Here is a 20,268-nt window from a genome sequence, read left to right as displayed (position 1 = left end):
ATATATATATATATCAGGACCAGGACTCCAGACTGCAACCATTTTTTCTGCCTGTGCGACTAAATTTTGTGAGCGGTCACACTGGCGACCTTTCAGCTCATAAGCGCTGCCATTTTTGTTGCATATGAGAAACATCAAACGACAAACGAACCTGAAAGCATAACGAAACCGCGCTACGCTTAGAGAGTAGAGCATGGTTTATACTCGCCACGTCAGCAGGAGTGCAAAGCATAAATGACGCGAATATTGAGGAAATGATGGCTGGCTTTCAAGCTAAAGTAAAGTAAAACAATAAAATTTAATTTAACTATTAAAAAGGAGTCGAGAAAAATTTAAGTGGAAAAAACGGAATTTGGAAAAAAATAAAACGGAATTGATACATTAATTGTGTTTATTATATATTTTTTTATTAAAGTGGAAATCAGTTTACTAAATAATGTAAACTTGACTGACTGCTTCACTTCCACTTTAAAGGGATATTTATGTTGTTTATTATTTATTTTTATTTATACTATTTATAATTTTACATGTTGGTATTCTTGTGGGACAAAAACATGCAAGCACTGTCACCGACAGCAAGTTTTACTTTTCTTTTTGTTTTCATTTTGAAAAGCTTGTTATCTTTGCTGTTTACCTCACGTTATGCTATGGAAGCTCTCTTTTATTTTTTTATTTGATTTGATTCCTCAGGGTTTGCTAAACATTCTGTAATTTATTAGTCGGTATATAATACAGCATGTGGTGTTTGCCATGCCTCGTCTTATTCGTTTTTATTAATAAACGTTGTGTAAGCTCGTTTGTCATTGTATCTTACTGTTTTATTGTTGTTGTGCTTTTTAATTAAGAGTAACAAAGAATCCATCTTTTGTCTTAGTCTTAAAAAGTGAAATATGTATAGATGTATCATCTGCAGTGGGTACGGAAAGTATTCAGACCCCCTTAAATTTTTCACTCTTTGTTATATTGCAGCCATTTGCTAAAATCATTTAAGTTAATTTTTTTTTCCTCATTAATGTACACACAGCACCCCATATTGACAGAAAAACACAGAATTGTTGACATTTTTGCAGATTTATTAAAAAAAAAAAACTGAAATATCACATGGTCCTAAGTATTCAGACCATTTGCTTTTTGATCTAATACAGCCATGAGACTTTTTGGGAAAGATGCAACAAGTTATTCACACCTGGATTTGGGGATCCTCCGCCATTCCTCCTTGCAGATCCTCTCCAGTTCTGCCAGGTTGGATGGTAAACGTTGGTGGACAGCCATTTTTAGGTCTCTCCAGAGATGCTCAATTGGGTTTAAGCCAGGGCTCTGGCTGGGCCATTCAAGAACAGTCACAGAGTTGTTGTGAAGCCACTCCTTCGTTATTTTAGCTGTGTGCTTAGGGTCATTGTCTTGTTGAAAGGTAAACCTTCGGCCCAGTCTGAGGTCCTGAGCACTCTGGAGAAGGTTTTCATCCAGGATATCCCTGTACTTGGCCGCATTCATCTTTCCCTCGATTGCAACCAGTCGTCCTGTCCCTGCAGCTGAAAAACACCCCCACAGCATGATGCTGCCACCACCATGCTTCACTGTTGGGACTGTATTGGACAGGTGCCTGGTTTTCTCCACACATACCGCTTAGAATTAAGGCCAAAAAGTTCTATCTTGGTCTCATCAGACCAGAGAATCTTATTTCTCACCATCTTGGAGTCCTTCAGGTGTTTTTTTAGCAAACTCCATGCGGGCTTTCATTCTTTTCTTGTAAAACGTGACAAGATCGCGAATTCGAAAGTGAAAGCATCCGAAGACCGGCTTATAACACAGAAAAAGAGGAACTCCCGTTCACAAAATTCAAATCACAAATACCGAAGAAAAAGAACAGGTTGAATGTTAACCACTTTCGTTTCCATATAACTATAAACTATGATAAGTTCATCAGCATGCATTGATTAATACCATGTTGTAGCAAAAAAAAAAAAATGCGACCAAATCATGTGCTCATGCGACCAACTGAGAAAGTTATTTGCAAAAGAGCGACCAGTGGGAAGAATGAGTCTGGAGCCCTGTATATATATATATATATATATATATATATGAGAAATTGTATTTCAGTGCACAAACAATAAATAAATTAATTAATTAATTAATAAAATGGTATCAACTGCTTGATGGATGAATATATCATGTCTCAGAGGAGACGAGACAAAAAATGCCGAGATAAAATAAACAAAAAACATTTAAAATTATATCTCAAGGTTTGTAGTATTGCTGAATAGTCAAATGTAAAAATAAAATGCTGTATACTTGTCTTCATTGTGTGAATTAAATATTTTTATTAAAGCTACAGAAATTATTAAGTCAAAAGCAGTGAGTGATGGGGTTTATAAGGCTGCTGTCAGTTTACAGGGGACCTATTATGCAAAGTTCACTTTTACATATTTTTTTATGTGTCCGAGGTGTGTATACACAGCCACTCTATTATGGTAAAAAAAAAAAATCTCCAAAAAGTTGCTGTGTCCCAATTCACATACTATCCATCCTAAATAGTATTTAAAATTAGAATTAGTGTGTCCCAAATCATAGTATTATTTGAGTAATGTGTATCCAAAAGGTTCCCGGATGGTTTACTATTTCCAGTGGAAATTTAGAAGTGCAGATCTAATATTGCTCACAACCCACTGCGTAGATTCAGTTAATATCGAAACGTCAAGAAATCAATTTTTTGTCAATCAACTTTTTGTACTGAAGTATGAAGTTCACAAAGTCTCATGCAAATCTAAAGGTTCTTCACATTGTGACTGAATTACACAAAGTAAGTAAATACTGTTGTTAAAAGTTCATTTTATCTGCATGTCAGTGCTTCACATGTGCATTTCCAAGAAATAAATATGTAATATTATTACTAACTGCACTTGTTAATGCAAACGAGCAGCAATTTAATGATTAAATGAATTTAATGATGTCTTTATGATTAAAAAAACAAACAAATTCCCCACCTTCCCCACCCAGCACTACCAAATCAGGTACTGGGGCCACGTTTTGGCAAATTGGTGACCTATTCGTACATTTTCATATGATCTGCTTACTCCCCAGTGATAGCTATGTTTAGGGGTGGACCTTCATGCTTGCTTTTTGTCTAAAATGCTAATTTATGATTAATTAACATGAAAACGCCACCTTGTAAAATGGATACAGTACGTTTTCCAGTGAGATCGTGCTGATTTTCTCACAAAACACAAGTTTGGCATAAAACCTGCTACAAGTAAAATTTCTCTGTTGTTTGATTTTCTGTGTTGATTTTTATTTTAAAAACTGATTCTAATTCAAATTTAAATTCCCATGAAGTAAAAGTGAGCCAGTTTTAGCTGACGCGGGGCTCAGTGCGAGGTAGGGAGCGGGGCCCCCCTTGGTCCGTTGGGGGGGGGGTCCGTTCACCGTGCACCACTTGCACCCCCCTAAGGACGGCCCTGCACGTAGGCCTATATCATGTTTTGGCTTACTTACCAAAGCATCTTAAAAAAGAATTTTATTACACTATGTATATTTCATCTCTCACCGAGTAGATGAGCTGGAATTGGTCCTTTAAGGTTGATTCGTTCTGGTCCGTATTTCTTGTACAGTGCCCTGCGCACATAAGCATGAACGTTGAGGTAGAGCGGTTCTAGATCTTTCCACAAGGCTTCCAGATCCTCTTCAAAGGTGGGGGTCTCATACAGAGAACGCCAGAATGCCCCATTATCCGTGTGACCTGATATTAGATATACAATCAACATTAGAGCTTCATTCAAAGCTCTCAGGAACTATTCTTAATGTGAGTCAGTGTTTATTGCCACTTGGAGTAAGTTTGTAAAATGTGGGCTGAAAATTAAATTCACAGAAAGATATTAAATGTCTTTCTCCAACTGCCCCGTGTTGCAAGAGATCCTCTTACAAAAAGTGTTTTATTTTCAGGCACTTACTATTGCTCTTTGCAGCTAAATTGGCAAGCTCCACATATCTCTTGTAGCTGCTGCGGAGCTCTCTGCCCGAGGCATTACGCCAACCCTGCCAGGCGAACAGCAGCTCGTCATAATCCCTGGACTCGGCCATGATCTTATTCAGATCTGGAAAACAAAACACAAACACATCAAAAACAGCATAAGGGGTTATAGTAATCAATTTGGCAGGCTGTGATATGAAAAACAGACTCTGTAAGCACTTTCATTTTTCACTGTTCCACTACAAACAGTTTGTGGTTAGCATAACTAACAAAAGACAGAAAAGGCCACAGTGAGTTTTTGCACAGCGTGTGCATAACTTTTAAAACTTAAAAAAAAAAAAAAATCTTGTCTAAAAGTGTTCAAATTGTTCAACATTTTGAAAGCCTCTTCTGATCACCAAGGCTGCATTATTTGATCAAAAATAAAACAGTATTGTAAAATATTATTACACTTTAAAAGAACTGTTTTTTTATTTTAATACATTTTAAACTAGAATTTATTCCTGTTATGCAAAGCTGAAATGTTAGCCCCTTTTACTTTAGTCTTTTTCCTCTTTTTGAAGGTGGTGAAAACACTGTTGTGGGCTATTTGACTAAATGGAAACACAAAAACTATATTTCTCCCATGTACAACTATAGAACCCAGAAATGTGAAAAAGGTCAATATGCTAATTTGCTGCTCAATTTTCTATTATTATCAATGTTGAAAGCAGATGTGCTGCTTAATATATATTTTGTGGAAACTATGATACTTTTTTGGTTAATAAAAAGTTCAAAAGAACAGAATTTATTTGAAATATATCTATTTTGTAACATTCTTTATTGTCACTTTTGATCAATTTAATGTATTCTTGTTAAATAATAATAATAATAAAACTTCACCCAAATTCTTGAACAGTATAGAAAAATGAATAAACGTGAATTCACCTGGATCTAGAGGCAGACAAGTTGATTGATCCTTGCAGACTGTGGCTACACTGTACAGGGTCTCCATGGATGCTAGCAAATTATTGTACTATGAACATGAAAAATATATGAGAAGTCAAAATGTAGTCTTTCAAAAAGTTTCAAGTTCAGCTCTAACAAAAACAACTGTAACCTGTTGTAAGTTACCACAGACAAAAATGTAAAAAAAAAATGTAAGAGTCAAAAAGAGAAAATGTAAGTCACCATATCTATCTGTCTGTCTGTCTGTCTGTCTGTCTGTCTATCATCTGTCTGTTTGTCTTACCTCTATAAGATCATCTTCAGAAAGTGCAGCTCTCTCAAGGTCACTCAGTTTGGTCAGGATTCTTTTCACCGACTCGTCCTGGAAGTCGCTGGTGTCGAACTTACGGGCCTCTAGTCCATAGATCTTTGTGTGGTTGGCCATCTCCAAGTTTTTTTGCAGCTAAAGCCAAAAATTGCAGCATGAGACTCTGAGAATGAGTGGTGTTGTAGAATAGAGAGCAGGCCGGGCCTCACCATGATCTCCTTGTTGGCTTCAGTGATGTCAGTGTTGTAGGTCCAGGAGGCCTCGGTGTAAGAGTTCCAGACCTCCTCCGCTGTGCTGTTGTATTGCTCTAAGAACTGCTTGGCCAGCATCTCATCTGTTATTTTACCTGAGGCATTCAAAAAACACGAGAATGAGTTCTGCTCGTTTTCTGAGAAGGCATTGTAGGCCTAATATAAAAGGTAGCAGCATTTTAAAATATCAAAAACAGAATCGGAAAAAATAAATCGAGGCTGATAAAGACAAAATCATGTCTAACTTTTACATCAAAGAGAGAAAAATAAAATCATCCCTATGGAAAAACCATGCGCAAGTATGTTGAAGTACACTTTTAAAGAGTACTTAAGTTGTACTTAAGAGTACTTATTAAATGCAAGATTACTTAAAGGTGAAGTTTGAAAGAGTTTTTTTTTTTTGTCAAACTACATTCCCTTAACCCAGTTTATTGGGTTTTAGTAAATAGTAAATGTACTGCTATAATGGGTTTATCACCCTCAAAGAAATTAGTATTTGGTTACAGAAGTGCATGTTTGCAAAGGTTGTTTGAAAATATGCTTTATTTTTGTAATTCCGCTATGTGACACTAAGGATATAATTTGCTTTTTAACAATATACTTAAGCGCAGACTTAATGTGATGTTTTTGGATGCTTCATTGCATGTTCATTTCAATTAATTTAAAACGTATTATAGTTTAGATATTATAATAATATTACAAATATTATTAAAACATAATGACTTAAAATGTACTTTTAATTAAATTATACTTATAATTTTACACTATTACAAAGTGCACTTTTTAAGAACTTTAGTCATGAAAGTGTATATTCTTTAAGTACACTTAAGTGGCATTTTATTTAAAGGGATACTCCACCCCAAAATGAAAATTTTGTCATTAATCACTTACCCCCATGTCGTTCCAAACCCGTAAAAGCTTCGTTCGTCTTTGGAACACAATTTAAGATAACCGGGAGGCTTGTGACTGTCCCATTACCTGCCAAGTAAATTACACTGTCAAGGTCCAGAAAAGTATGAAAGACATCGTCAGAATAGTCCATCTGCCATCAGTGGTTCAACCGTAACGTTATGAAGCGACGAGAATACTTTTTGTACGTGAAGAAAACAAAAATAACGACTTTATTCAACAATCTGCCTTCTGGTACTGGTGGCACCCAATTAAAATCAGGCCAGCCCAGCATCTCTCCTGTTTTCGCATTCTGTTCCTGCAGCCAGGTAGTAACTGGCTCAAAATAGCTCATCAGGGGGCTGGCGTCCATTTTGTCAGTGCCCAGAGCCTCTTGTAGCACTTCTGTCCAAGGCTTTGAAGAACCAGCCTTCAAGACTTTCCTTCCAAACAGAATAAAGTAGCACTTAATCTCAATGTACATATTTTCCGTTCATCGTGATGATACAGTGGTTTCATTCAAACCCCCGGCAGTCGCACTTTAAACTCAATACATACTCTAAAACAGCTCCAGCCTCTCTTGATCTGTAGATATCGCATTTGTGCAGAGGTCCGGTATGTCCAGCCGCCTGACATAATTTCTGATGGAACTGGAACTGCAGAATGAAGCTCACAAAGTATCTACGAGAGGTTAAATGAGAGAGAGTAGTTATCTTCTCTGTGTACATCATAAGTTTGATTATTGATTGCTAATATAGCACGGGCAGCTCAAGGTGATAAGCCCACCTGATGTACGGTGTGTTTCCAGGAATGTGATATTTCGCTCCAGCATCAAAATGCTCCTCTGTACGTCTGGTTGGTGGACAGATGCCTTGGTATTTTGTCCTAATAAAAGGAAAAATATTCATATTCAATTCAAGAAAGTACTGTTGGTTTACATTTAAATACAAATACCTTGTCTTAGTTGACTGACAGCATAAAAAAAAAACCCCACCAAAATGTAAGGAGATTTAACTTGTATTTACACTCCTATTCAAAGGTTTGGGGTTGGTAAGATTTTATTTATTTTTTTATGTTTTAAAAGAAGTGTTCTAAAACAGCTCCAGCCTCTCTTGATCTGTAGATATCGCATTTGTGCAGAGGTCCGGTATGTCCAGCCGCCTGACATAATTTCTGATGGAACTGGAACTGCAGAATGAAGCTCACAAAGTATCTACGAGAGGTTAAATGAGAGAGAGTAGTTATCTTCTCTGTGTACATCATAAGTTTGATTATTGATTGCTAATTTAGCACGGGCAGCTCCAGGTGATAAGCCCACCTGATGTACGGTGTGTTTCCAGGAATGTGATATTTCGCTCCAGCATCAAAATGCTCCTCTGAACGTCTGGTTGGTGGACAGATGCCTTGGTATTTTGTCCTAATACAAGGAAAAATATTCATATTCAATTCAAGAAAGTACTGTTGGTTTACATTTAAATACAAATACCTTGTCTTAGTTGACTGACAGCATAAAAAAAACCCCCACCAAAATGTAAGGAGATTTAACTTGTATTTACACTCCTATTCAAAGGTTTGGGGTTGGTAAGATTTTATTTATTTTTTTATGTTTTAAAAGAAGTGTCTCATTGTCAGCAAGGCTATATTAATTTCATCAAAAATAGAGTAATCATTTTAATATGCTAATTTACAGCTCAAAAAACTGTTATTATCACAGTTTAATATTGTTGTGGAATACAATCTCTCTCTCTCTCTCTCTATACTGTACATGTATATATATTCCAGGAATCATTAAGTAATAAAGTTCAACACTATAAATGTCTTTACTGTCACTTTTTTTCCTTTCTGAATAAAAGTATTCAGTAAGCAGCAAAAAAAAAAAAAAAAAAATGGATGCTTCATAAAAAGGTAGGTTACCTAAGCATAACTATCATGACCTGTTTAATATTAAACAGTTGTGAAAAAGAAGTGCGCTTAATTGAATTAAATGTGTGCTTGTAGTGTACTTCAAGTATATAAAAATATATAAAGTACAGGACATGGATGCTATAATAGCACAAATGATCGATTGCTGACCTCAGTGTTCCATTAGGAGACCCTGTTTTGGTTTGTGTTTCACTGTACCTGAGGTGCCACCATTCTGCATTGTAACGTTCAGGCGGTGTTCGTCCGCTAAACACACCCCAGCGCCACTGATCAATAAGGTATCCAAAAGGAAGGAAGGCGATCTTTTCCAAAGCCATCTTCAACAGGTAGTTGATGTCACTCTCTATGGATTTACAAATACGTCATCATAATGTCATTATTTTAGGTTTACACGATGAGTATCATTCTGAATGTCTTTCTCCTACCAGCATCATCGGTCAGTTGTTCCAGGAGGCCGATAGTGTGGAGATGTTTGGGTGTGGAGACAGACAGAGACAGCACATCCCCTACGGCCTCATGGAAGCCAGGATTGGCTCCTCTCCTGAAGCTGACCGGCTGCTCTTTGTACTGGAGGTAATATTCCACATGGCCCATCTCGTGATGCACGGTGAAAAGCTGCTCCATAGTCACAGTGGTACACTGTTTGATTCTGTCAGGGATCACACATTTTGCTATATTATTTAAGAAAATCTTTGATGGTAATTTGTGTATTTTTTTTATATTACATCTTCCTTTTCCTACCAGTCCCTTCTTATATTTCTATAATAGTTTGAAAGAAAGCATTCATAGGGTGATTCACTTGAAAAGCTTAAGAATGTAGTGCTATTAATCAAATGATTCAGTTTATTTGATAATCCTGACCAATCTGACAGTATGAAATCTTATTTCCGCCACAGCATAAAATAAAATAAAAAAATAATAATATTATTGTGGCTTTTAATCGCACAATTATATTTTTATAGAATTCTATATATCTCAGAATTGCACGTTTATATGCTTAAATACAAGTTACAAAGTCACAATTATGAAAAAACATGAATTATGAGATGAAACAAGTAAAACAAATAAAATAATGAAATGTAAACAAACTCAGAATGTCAGAATCGCAAAATGTAAACTCGAGCAATTAATTTATTACTGCAATTTTGAGAAAAAGTGTTAGAATTACAAATTTACAATGATGAATTCATAATTTGCAATTGTGAGAAACAGCCGTGCATTTGTTGCTGCCGTAAAGCAATCTGTCCTTTTTGTGGAATTTCGTACCCGCTCACCAAACTTACAAACTCCCAAAACAGACATTGGGGAAAGAAACGGAAGCCGTTCGCTTTGAGATGTCGGTGAACCATCAACATGGTTTTTAAACTTACATTTGAAGGTAAAAAACGGACATACAGTTGTTTTAAATTCTGTATTGTTAAAGGGTTAGTTCACCCAAAAATGAAAATTAGCCCATGAATTACTCACCCTCAAGGCATCCTAGGTGTATATGACTTTCTTCTTTCAGATGAATCCAGTCGGAGTTATATAATTAATGTCCCTGAAGTCTTTGGGGTTGTAGAAGTCCCAGGCAGAGGCATGGCAGACCACATCCCTTCCGTCGGTGGGTTTCTCCAGCATGGCCTTGTCCCAAAACTCAGGAGGCATTTCGAGCAAACCCAGAGAGGTGAAGAACTCCTCAGCCACCCGGAACATGTGAGTAGCATTATAACCCTATGGGTACAAATCATTTTATCAGTCTCTGGAGTGCTGAGGATATTATTCACTCATCAAGATATAGTTCTGTTCGCTTACTTTAGCAACCATGGTGTCCATCACATCTACATTGGGCTTGTCAGGAAAAGGGATCATCAGGTTGTAGATGTTGTTCCACGTTTGTGACCACATATTGCCTGAAACACAATGAGAGCATATGATAAAAAATTACAATGTAGAAAACATGAAAAAGTGGTAACAGTTTACTTGAAGCCTGTATGTATAATACCTGAAATTGCATTCATAATGCATTATATTACAAAGTCAGAATTCTGTGATGTAAACTTGCAATTGCCTGTTGATAGCATGCAATTTTGAGAAGAAAAAAAAAAGTCTGAATTGGGAGAGGTAAACTAACAATTCAGAGAAAAAAGGTCAAAATTGCAAAGTGTTAACTCAGAATTATGAAAAAAAAGTAAAAGTCACGAGATGTAAAGAAAAAATTCCACTATATCTCAAATGATGTACTGTGTCTAATATCATGGTGGGAATTAATACCATTTTTAACATTATTGGTGAAAATAACGCTAAATAATAACACTTTTCAATAAGGTCTCATTACTTAATATTAGTTAATGCATTATATCTTTTCATCAACAATTGTCACCAACGTTATAATGCATTATATTACTTGTATACTCCTTGCTACATCTGAAATTGGTTGTTTACTGTTTCAATGCATTATATAGATTTTATAGATACAGATTTTATAATTTAATTTAGGATAGGTTTATAATGTTTTATAACAGCTTTTATGAGATCATACCATGCATTATTAGGTACATAATTAATGCATTAAAAATAATTTTATAATGCATTATATATACAGGCTTCAAGTAAAGTGTTACCAATGTGACAAATTACTTATGCCTCTCTATTGTAAGTTTCTTTGGACAAAAGTGTCTGCTGAATGCACAATTGTACAGTAAATTTAAGCAGTCTGACTCTATTTTCCTGTCTAAGTGGGCGATTTTTGGCCAGAATATATTGAAATGAGGACCAGATTTTATGCTTTATGTCAAAGTCTGGCTTTGTAGTTGCGTAATATTAGTAATAATAAACCATCTTCAATCATTCGCAAATCTGTATTTTTCGCAATCTAACGACTTACCCAAGAGGTGGGCAGGGATGGGACCCTTGAGGTTGATGTATTTAGGACCATAGTAGTCGTAGAGCTTTCGGCGAACAAAGGCATGCAGGTTTTGGTAGAGAGGTTCCAGCTGTTTAAACAGATTCTCTAGGTCTTGCTTGAAGGTCTGAGATTCGTACCAGGAAAGCCAGTAAGCGCCTGTATCGTCAAAGCCTGGGGAGAACAGATAAGAAGAACGGGGCATCAAATCTTTCTTCCCATAATTTACTCACCCTCAAGCCATCCTAGGTGTATATGACATTCATCTTTCAGACGAATCCAAGCTTTATAATGGCAATGAGTGGGTATTTCTTGTCAATAATCCAAAAGAAGTCCAATAAAGCGCATCCATCCATAATAAAAATTGCCTCACATGGCTCCGGGGGGTGAACAAAGGCCTCCTGTAGCGAATCGATCGTTTTTGTAAGAAAAATAACCCTATTTAAAGTGGCCAGAATATATTGAAATGAGGACCAGATTTTATGCTTTATGTCAAAGTCTGGCTTTGTAGTTGCGTAATATTAGTAATAATAAACCATCTTCAATCATTCGCAAATCTGTATTTTTCGCAATCTAACGACTTACCCAAGAGGTGGGCAGGGATGGGACCCTTGAGGTTGATGTATTTAGGACCATAGTAGTCGTAGAGCTTTCGGCGAACAAAGGCATGCAGGTTTTGGTAGAGAGGTTCCAGCTGTTTAAACAGATTCTCTAGGTCTTGCTTGAAGGTCTGAGATTCGTACCAGGAAAGCCAGTAAGCGCCTGTATCGTCAAAGCCTGGGGAGAACAGATAAGAAGAACAGGGCATCAAATCTTTCTTTCTTTATCTTTCTCCCCTCTCCAAGAATTACTCACTCACCGTCCATCCGAGATGCCTTGTTGCTGAGCTCCACAAACTCAGGGTAGAGGGATCTGAGTGGGACCCCTGAGGCGTTGTGCCAGCCTTCCCAGACATACAGAAGCCTCTTATAGCTTCTTGAGGTAGCCATTATTTCTGTGAGCTCTAAAAACACATAAATAACATAAATGCATAATAATTAGAGGAATAGTTAACCCAAAATTTACTCACCCTGAGGCCATCCAACATGTACTGTAGTTGAGTTTGTTTCTTCATCTCCGGAACAGATTTGGAGCAATTTTATGAATATATATTACTCACATTTTTAGCCAAAAGCAGTGGTTTGAAGATAAAAATGTCTGAATGATGGATTTGTTTATTACAAACATGCAGCCTTTCGCTTCACAAGATGTTAATTTGGAGACGTGTGGATTATTGTGATGTTTTTATCAGCTGTTTGAACTCTCATTCTGATGGCACCCATTCACTGCAAAGAATCCATTGGTGTGTACGTGATGGAATGCTAAATTTCTCCAAATCTGTTGTGATGAACAAACAAACTCATTTACATCTTGGATGGCCTGAAGGTGAGTACATTTTCAGGGAATTTTCATTTCTAAGTGAACTATTTTTAATACGAACTCTGCAGTAAAACAACTTCTAGTTCAAGATTTAGGTTATGCTGAGTCTTGCAAATGAGCCCCAGATGAAGAAAGGGCGTTTGTTTACAACTGTGTTCTGGATTTTTGTGGTCCAAAATCAGTGCAGTTTCTCAGGAAGAGCCTTGAACGGAAGCTTTTAGGAGTACCCTTACCAAAAAGTAGTATACTTCAAGTTTATTTTAATAAGTATACTTAAGTAAAGTTCAAGTATATTTTTGTATAACAATGAAAACATGGATTCTAGGAGCACAATTATAGCTGAAATATATTTAGACTTTTTCTAAGTCATTTTAAGTATATTTCTGAGAAGTACATAAAGCCAATTTCTGAGAAGTACATAAAAAGTAGACTAAAAGTATACTTTCCTATTTTTAGTTTAAAAGAAGTATACTAATAGCACACTTGAATAAACTTCATTTTCGTAAGGGTACAGGACACAACACATGTTGATTTTTGCTTTGGATCATTTGACTGGATCCATGAAGTGGAGGACAGGAACAGTAGGCAAGAGTTAATGGACATCAGCTAGAATTTAGTGTTGTGTATTCATACAGAGTCAGATTTACTGCTGTTTGTTTGTGACTTTTTTGGTCCATGTGTATTTGGAGATGGGGAAAAGCACACATCCGCTGCAGATATAAGCAAGTCCACATGTATGAAACACTGTTAGAACAAACATGTGATTTCATCCAAATAAGCAGCTAGTTTGGGATTTTGAATGTTATAGAGATTAATGATGTTGTGGCATGGATGTAATGGTGCACTCTTCGGATAAAAGCAACCTTTTAAGATAAGCTAAACACTTCTAGTGGAATGTTCTGTTCCTCTTCGGCAAAAAACGTAAACCTAACGGTGCTAATGTAAACAAACATTTAGTAAAGTTAATTGTTGAGAGCAAGGCAAGTGAGGTCAAGTGGTGGGGATTTTACAAGAATTCTTTCAGCAGGTCACAAACTTAGATCACACTTTATTTCAAGGTCCAGTTCTCACTATAAACTAAGACTTGTGCCTCAACAAACTCAATAAAATTGCCTCAATTTCCTGCTTCTTTTTTTATTTTTTTTATTTCTTATAACAAAAAAACACATAAAAAAGGGGAAAAAGAACTTAACATCTATTTATGTACTATCTATTTTCCTGTGTATTAACCATTTCGACCAGTTCTTATAAAATGTATCCATACTTAGACTTAGAGAAAAGGACATTTTCTCCATATCAAACATATCCTTTACAATCACTATCCCCTCTTCTTTTGTTGGTGGATTCTCATCCAGCCATTTCTTGGTTATTGCTTTTTTACCAGCAACCAATAACAATCTGAGAAGGTACTTATCTTGAGCATTAAAATCAGTTGGTATGTTTCCTAAATATATAGTACCAAAACTATGATCAATCCCATTGTTTAAACCACACATATGCCACCCATTTTAGCAGCTGTGTTTGTCTTTCCAGTTTCAGAGTTTTGCATTCTTTGAAGTATTAAGAGGAACTAATGTCCAATTGCTTAATTTGTTAGAGTACATAATCTTAGTAGTTTTGTCCCCTAATAAAGAAGGGAGAGGAAAGTCTAGCTGGTTGAATTCTAATTCTTTCCATTTTGCATCATAATCGTCAATACACCAGCAAACTAGATATTTTAATTGTGCTGCTTTATAATAATCCTCCAAACATGGAAGAGACAGTCCTCCCATTTCCTAATTTGGTAATTGTATTGTTTTGAGTCTTACCCTGGGTTTCTGATTTTTCCATATAAATCTTGAGATCATTCTGTTCTAGTCATTAAATCGTTTTTTTGGTATCTCTACAGGTAGTGATTGAAAGAAAAATAATAATCGCGGTAAAACATTCATCCTTATAATTTCTATTCGATTATACAAACTAAAAGTTAGAGGTGTCCAATTATCCAAGTCTGCTTTCAGTTCCTTCGTAATAGATCCATAATTTGAAATATAAATTTTAGCCAAATTCTTTGGTATGATAACCCCCAGGTATTTAATACTGTTTGTTTTCCATTTAAAATTATATTTTTTACGGATATTTTCCTGTGGTGAATAATTAAAAGAGAGGGTTTGGGTTTTGTGTAAATTTAGTTTATATCCTGAATACCAACCAAACTGCTCAAGACAAGACATGAGTTTAGGTAAACTGGAATCTGGCTCGGAAATAGTCATAAGAATGTCATCCGCATACAGGCATATTTTGTGTTCGGTTTCTTTCATTGGAATTCCTAGAATTTCTGTATCTTCTCTAATTGCCTGAGCTAATGGCTCTATGAATAGTGCAAAAAGCATGGGACTCAAGGGGCATCCCTGATGACATCCCCGCTCCAGTGTAATCGAGTTATAAACATTACCATTTATTTTAATCTTGGCTGTTGGTAAATTATATAGCGGTTTAATACTTCTTATAACCTCTTCATTAAAGCCAAAACGTTGCAATACTAAATACAAAAACTCCCATCGCACCGAGTCGAAAGCTTTTTCCGCGTCCAGGCTAATTGCCAGGGATTTGGAAGTATTTTTGCTCATGCTCTCCAACAAAAATAATGCACGTCTCACATTATCATGTGTCTGCCTACTTTTAACAAATCCAGTTTGGTCAGTAGCAATCAAATCAGGAATTATATTTTCTAATCTTTTAACTATTATTGAAGCATATATTCTATAATCTATATTTAACACTGAAATAGGTCTGTATGCGCCGCATTCTGTCTTATCTTTTCCAGCCTTTGGTATCACAGATATAATTGCTTGTTTTCATTTTTGGGTGAACTAACCCTTTAATATTGCAACTTCTCTAGCATGTCCCTTAGTATAGCATGAATAAAATGTGTTTCTAAATCCTAACCTTTTCAGTTTCTCATGTTCAGTTTGTACCAGGTGAGTTTCTTGCCAAAAAATTATATGTTGGTTCTCTTCATCTTTGCTATGAGTTTACCTCATTTGATAGGATTTTGTAACCCGTTAACATTAAGTGATATTATTCTATATTCTTGCTGCAACATTTATGATCATACACTTTCATACTGTAAGCCCTGGTTGACCTTAACATCATAACACATTTTAACACAGCATCGAAAAATATCAAATGTGCAACCAAAAAAAACCCCAGTAACTTCCATGATCCAAGTTTCTTCTTAAGTAACTTCTGTTTGGAAAGGAAAATCTTCGATTTACGAAGGGCCTCCCCAGTGCAATCCGATATTATAAATCAGTGCACTTAGTAGAATAATTCTTCCTAGAACTCCCAGACAAAAACGTTTTTCATTTATGAATCTGTTAAGCTAAAAACTTAAATTAACCCATGATGAAAATAATTTTATCCAAACTCAAGATTCATAGCCTTTGTATGAATATTATCCTTCTTCTATTAAATTATCATTCTGGTTCTGGTTCAATCTTGGCTATAAGTTATTTTTAACTAATTTTACCCTGAGAAAAAAGTCAAATCAGTATCTCCACTGTCCCAGCGGAAATCCTGGAGTTTTTTCCGCGCTCTCTCTTGATGTGTCTCTCGGCTGTGTCATGGCCTTACGCCCGCCGTTTCCCAAGAGATTTTACTCAGCCTTTCCATGGATGCCGATGCGGTGGTATGATCTTCTCTGATGCTGGCCGTTGTCAATCCTTTCTTCTTTAGATCCTCCATCGCCTCTACTGCGCTGTTATAAACAATTGGACCATCTTGGAAAAAAAACGCGAAGCTTAGCGGGAGGAGGTGTCTGGAAACGGAGACCCTTTTCTTTGAGTAGTTTCCTGATTGGCGCGAATGCCTTCCTCTTCTTTTGAGTTTCAGCGGGGTAGTCCTGGTCAAAGTACACTCGTTTCCCCTTCAAGTAAACTTCCCTTTTCCTCCAAGCCGAACGAAGCACCAATTCTTTGATTTTATATTCTAGGAAGTAAATCACAATCGATCGGGGATTAGCATTCGGCGGTGGTTTGGGGCCGAGCACCCTGTGACAGCGTTGTATCCCAAGTTCAGTGTCGGAGAGGGCTAGTTCCGTCTTGATGAAACTTTCAATAAACTCCTGTATGTTGTCCCCTTCAGCCTCCTCCGGAATTCCATACAGTCGTATATTGTTTCGTCGAGATCTATCAGTTTTGTTTGCATTTTTTGCTGGATGTCAAGGGTTTGACACAGCACTTCTTTAGCTTCAGTGTTCCATTCTTCCAAATCCGTCACTCTCTGTTTAGCCTCCTCCAATCTACCCATCGTGTCATTCAAATCTGTGGCGATTTCGTTCAGTTTCAGGTTGATGTCTGTTCTGAAATTTGCCAAATCAGATTTCATGTCTCTGGAAAGAATCTCGTGAAAATTGTTTAACTCCGTTTTTACGTCTGATCGGATAGCTTTAATCTCAGCGTATATAGCTTCGATGCTTCTTTGAAAGGTATCCTCTGCTTCGTGCTCGCCTGCGTTGTCTTCATTTTCCGCTGTTTGTTTCTAATTTTTCTCGGGTTTTTGGGATGCTTTGCTTCTAGCCTTTCGTTGCTTCTCCCCCTCCATGTTTACTAGTTAATTTCAAAGAGTATAATGAATTAAATTCGGGGAGAATAACACGTTTGTCTGGGAGCTTTCACTCTACGCTGCCACTTGCCCCAACGCCATACCGGAAGTCACCTCAATTTCCTGCTTCTTAATAGTAAAGTATATGTTAAGTTTAGGTATGGGGTTGGACTAAGGGATCTAAAATATAGGCATGCATAATAAGGCATTGATATGCACTTTATAAGTACTAATAAACAGCCAGTATGCTAGTAACAGGCCCGGATTGGCTAAAAATTGGCTAATTTCACAGAACTAATCGTTGCCTGGGTTGCGTACGTATATGTGGGGCGGAGCTATCAAAATAGGGGCAAGACCCTTTTGGGGTAGGGGCGTGTTTGTTTTGGTGATTTCAAATATCAACATTGGCTACCAGAAATCGCTTACTCTGCCTTTAAGGCATCAAAGAAGCATCCCATATGAAAGCAATAACATAGTCTGTACAGTATTCGCAGGCATACGCCATATGACCACCAGACCATATGAATAACAAACTCTTAATGGATAATTAATCATTCTTTTTGCGCAAATTATTGTTGTATTTGCGAACGTAGCCGTTTGAGGAAGGCTTTAAGACCAAGCGTAATCTGCCGGCTGCTCCCGCTTCACAGCGAGCGCGACTCACGCTCACCGTCCGCGTTTTGGTTTTGGGAAATCAGTTTGGGCGAATGCAAACAACCTATTGATCATGAATCCAACATCCAGCAAGGCAGGAAAACATTCAGTCTACCTGAGGGACGTCTTGCACTATTGTAAGTACCGCTGTTAAATAGAGAAAAAAAATAACATTTTAAAAATGTAGCTAACTTCTAGTGTATATTCTTAAACTTAGTCCTCATTATATTGAAGTACAAAACCAAGCACCAGAAGCAGCCCACACTCTCTAATTTTTCTTTAATAGAAAAAATATGCATTATCATTCATTCATAGGCTATATGGTTGCAATATTATTTTAGTTCAAAAATGTAAGTGCCATTGTTTAAAAAATGCTTTATTGATTGATGTTTCATAGACCTTCAGTTGTTATGCTTTATATTTCATGCCATTTGTATGTATGTAATTTCACAGTATATTCACCTCCTAAATTACTACACTACTTATGCAGTCACTATTCTAGAATGGTACAATTTACTCAATGCATTGAGGTACAAAATTTTTTAGAAAATTTATTCTACATTTCTTTTTAGAATAATCGTACATAAATAGGTTAAGCAAAACAAATGTGATCATTTCTGAGAACTTTTTAACTGCAGGCAGACATACATTATTGTACAGTACAAATATTTTGAGCGTCCCTTATTCTGTCCCTTATTTTCTTATAAAGAATCACAATTGTCCCTTATTTTCCATTTCTGAAGTTAATTGGCAATTATCTGTTGACTCCCCAGACAGCGGCACCTTGCTCAGAAAAAAAAGTGTTGTTGGAGATATGCGAGCAAAAAATTATAGGTAAAAAATGGATAATAGAAAGCGCAAAGAAAAGGCCAGTATAAAAAAACAAAAAAACACGAAAGCTCTAGAAAAATACAATGAATTACAAGGCTGTAGAGAACAGTGCACTATTGCAGACTTTTATACACTGGTTTTAATTACATTATTTTAATAGCTCAGTCGTGAACTAAAGTGGGCCGGTCTAAGGCATGAAACTCCAAGGCTGAAAATGAGTCCCACTCCGGCCCTGGCTAGTAATATGCATTCTAGTTAATAGTGAGAATCGGTCCTTAAAATAAAGTGTTACCCAAAGTTACACTTGTAGATGCAACCAGTCTTTATGAGTGGATCTTCAAGTAATTGAAGATGCAGTCACATTAGTGACACTTTTGCTAATTCCGCAGACAAAAAAGGTTAATTGTTGGTTCTCTACAGTCTAGTGATGTATGAAGCACTTTCAAACCCAGAAGCATTCTGTTGGTCAATGCTGCAAATTAATTTGACCAATTTGAACCTGTTGGGAAATCTTTCACCCTTGTGCGAAATTCCAGATTGCTTGGATTCTCATTGTAATTACTGCATTTTGCATGCAAAAATTGGCCGAACTATGGTAAATGTGACCTCAGCTAAATTATTTTTTTTCAGGAGCAAAACAAATGTGACCCTTGACCACAAAACCAGTCTTAAGTCGCTGGGGGATATTTGTAGCAATAGCCAAAAATACATTGTATGGGTCAAAATGATAGATTTTTCTTTTATGCCAAAAATCATTAGGATATTAAGTAAAGATGTTCCATGAAGATATTTTGTACATTTCCTACTGTAAATATATTAAAACTTAATTTTTGGTTAGTAATATGCATTGCTAAGAACTTCATTTGGACAACTTTAAAGGTGATTTTCTCAATATTTAGATTTTTTTGCCCCCTTAGATTCCAGATTTTCAAATATTTTCCTATCCTAACAAACCATACATCAATGGAAAGCTTATTTATGTGATGTATAAATCTCTATTTCGAAAAATTGACCCTTATGACTGGTTTTGTGGTCCAGGGTCACAAATGGCTTTTTTCAGTGAGTCATTGAATCACTCATTACTGTATGTTTCTCAGATATTTTGTTGGCTGAACAATTAGTTAGTAAGTATTAACTTCTTTTTTATTGTTAACTGTTGTGTAAAAGCAATATCATACTTGCAATCAGGCTGTTGTCCTGAATAAAGGATGAATAGCAAAATTAGTTACAAATAAACATATTTTAAAGCTGCAAAATTGCCCTTTGGAGAATGTAAACAATGTTTGAATGTTCTCTATTTTAAATATAATCTGTCTGCAAAAGTGTTATTGCTACTTTTGCATTCTCAGTTGTGATTAATGTTCTTTGGTTCATCTCTTTAACCATCTATAGCTTGATCCGCGTGCATAAATATTAAAGCCTCAAGCTAGGACTGCACAATTAATCGAATTTCTAATCGCAATTACAATTATGGATGCCACAATTACGTAATCGTTCAAAGTGGCAATTAATCGTTCAAAGTCCACTTATGTTATTCTGCACGCTTAGGGTTTTTCCATTGTATTAGTTTTAGTATAACATTATAATACCATTCATATTTTTACTTTTTTAT

General features: G+C 36.2%; 1 protein-coding gene across 1 annotated transcript in view; it reads right to left on the bottom strand.

Moving 5' to 3' along the window:
* Positions 1-20,268, bottom strand: part of LOC107743967 (angiotensin-converting enzyme-like) — a gene marked incomplete at its 3' end in the record, with an annotated part of 37,231 nt that overhangs the window by 5,288 nt on the left and 11,675 nt on the right. The window contains exons 5-18 of the mRNA XM_016557430.1: positions 12,028-12,171; positions 11,754-11,945; positions 10,079-10,176; positions 9,828-9,997; positions 8,710-8,936; positions 8,483-8,627; positions 7,680-7,778; positions 6,920-7,042; positions 6,611-6,804; positions 5,432-5,568; positions 5,199-5,357; positions 4,895-4,982; positions 3,948-4,091; positions 3,545-3,736 (exon numbers count right to left, since the gene is read on the bottom strand). Of these exons, the coding sequence (XP_016412916.1) occupies positions 3,545-3,736; positions 3,948-4,091; positions 4,895-4,982; positions 5,199-5,357; positions 5,432-5,568; positions 6,611-6,804; positions 6,920-7,042; positions 7,680-7,778; positions 8,483-8,627; positions 8,710-8,936; positions 9,828-9,997; positions 10,079-10,176; positions 11,754-11,945; positions 12,028-12,171 (2,112 nt within the window). The remainder of the gene's footprint in view (positions 1-3,544; positions 3,737-3,947; positions 4,092-4,894; positions 4,983-5,198; positions 5,358-5,431; positions 5,569-6,610; positions 6,805-6,919; positions 7,043-7,679; positions 7,779-8,482; positions 8,628-8,709; positions 8,937-9,827; positions 9,998-10,078; positions 10,177-11,753; positions 11,946-12,027; positions 12,172-20,268) is intronic.

The sequence above is a fragment of the Sinocyclocheilus rhinocerous genome, unplaced genomic scaffold (assembly GCF_001515625.1).
Source record: "Sinocyclocheilus rhinocerous isolate Xijiao unplaced genomic scaffold, SAMN03320098_v1.1 scaffold2572, whole genome shotgun sequence".
NCBI lineage: Eukaryota > Metazoa > Chordata > Actinopteri > Cypriniformes > Cyprinidae > Sinocyclocheilus > Sinocyclocheilus rhinocerous.
This window is presented reverse-complemented; position numbering and strand designations above follow the sequence as displayed.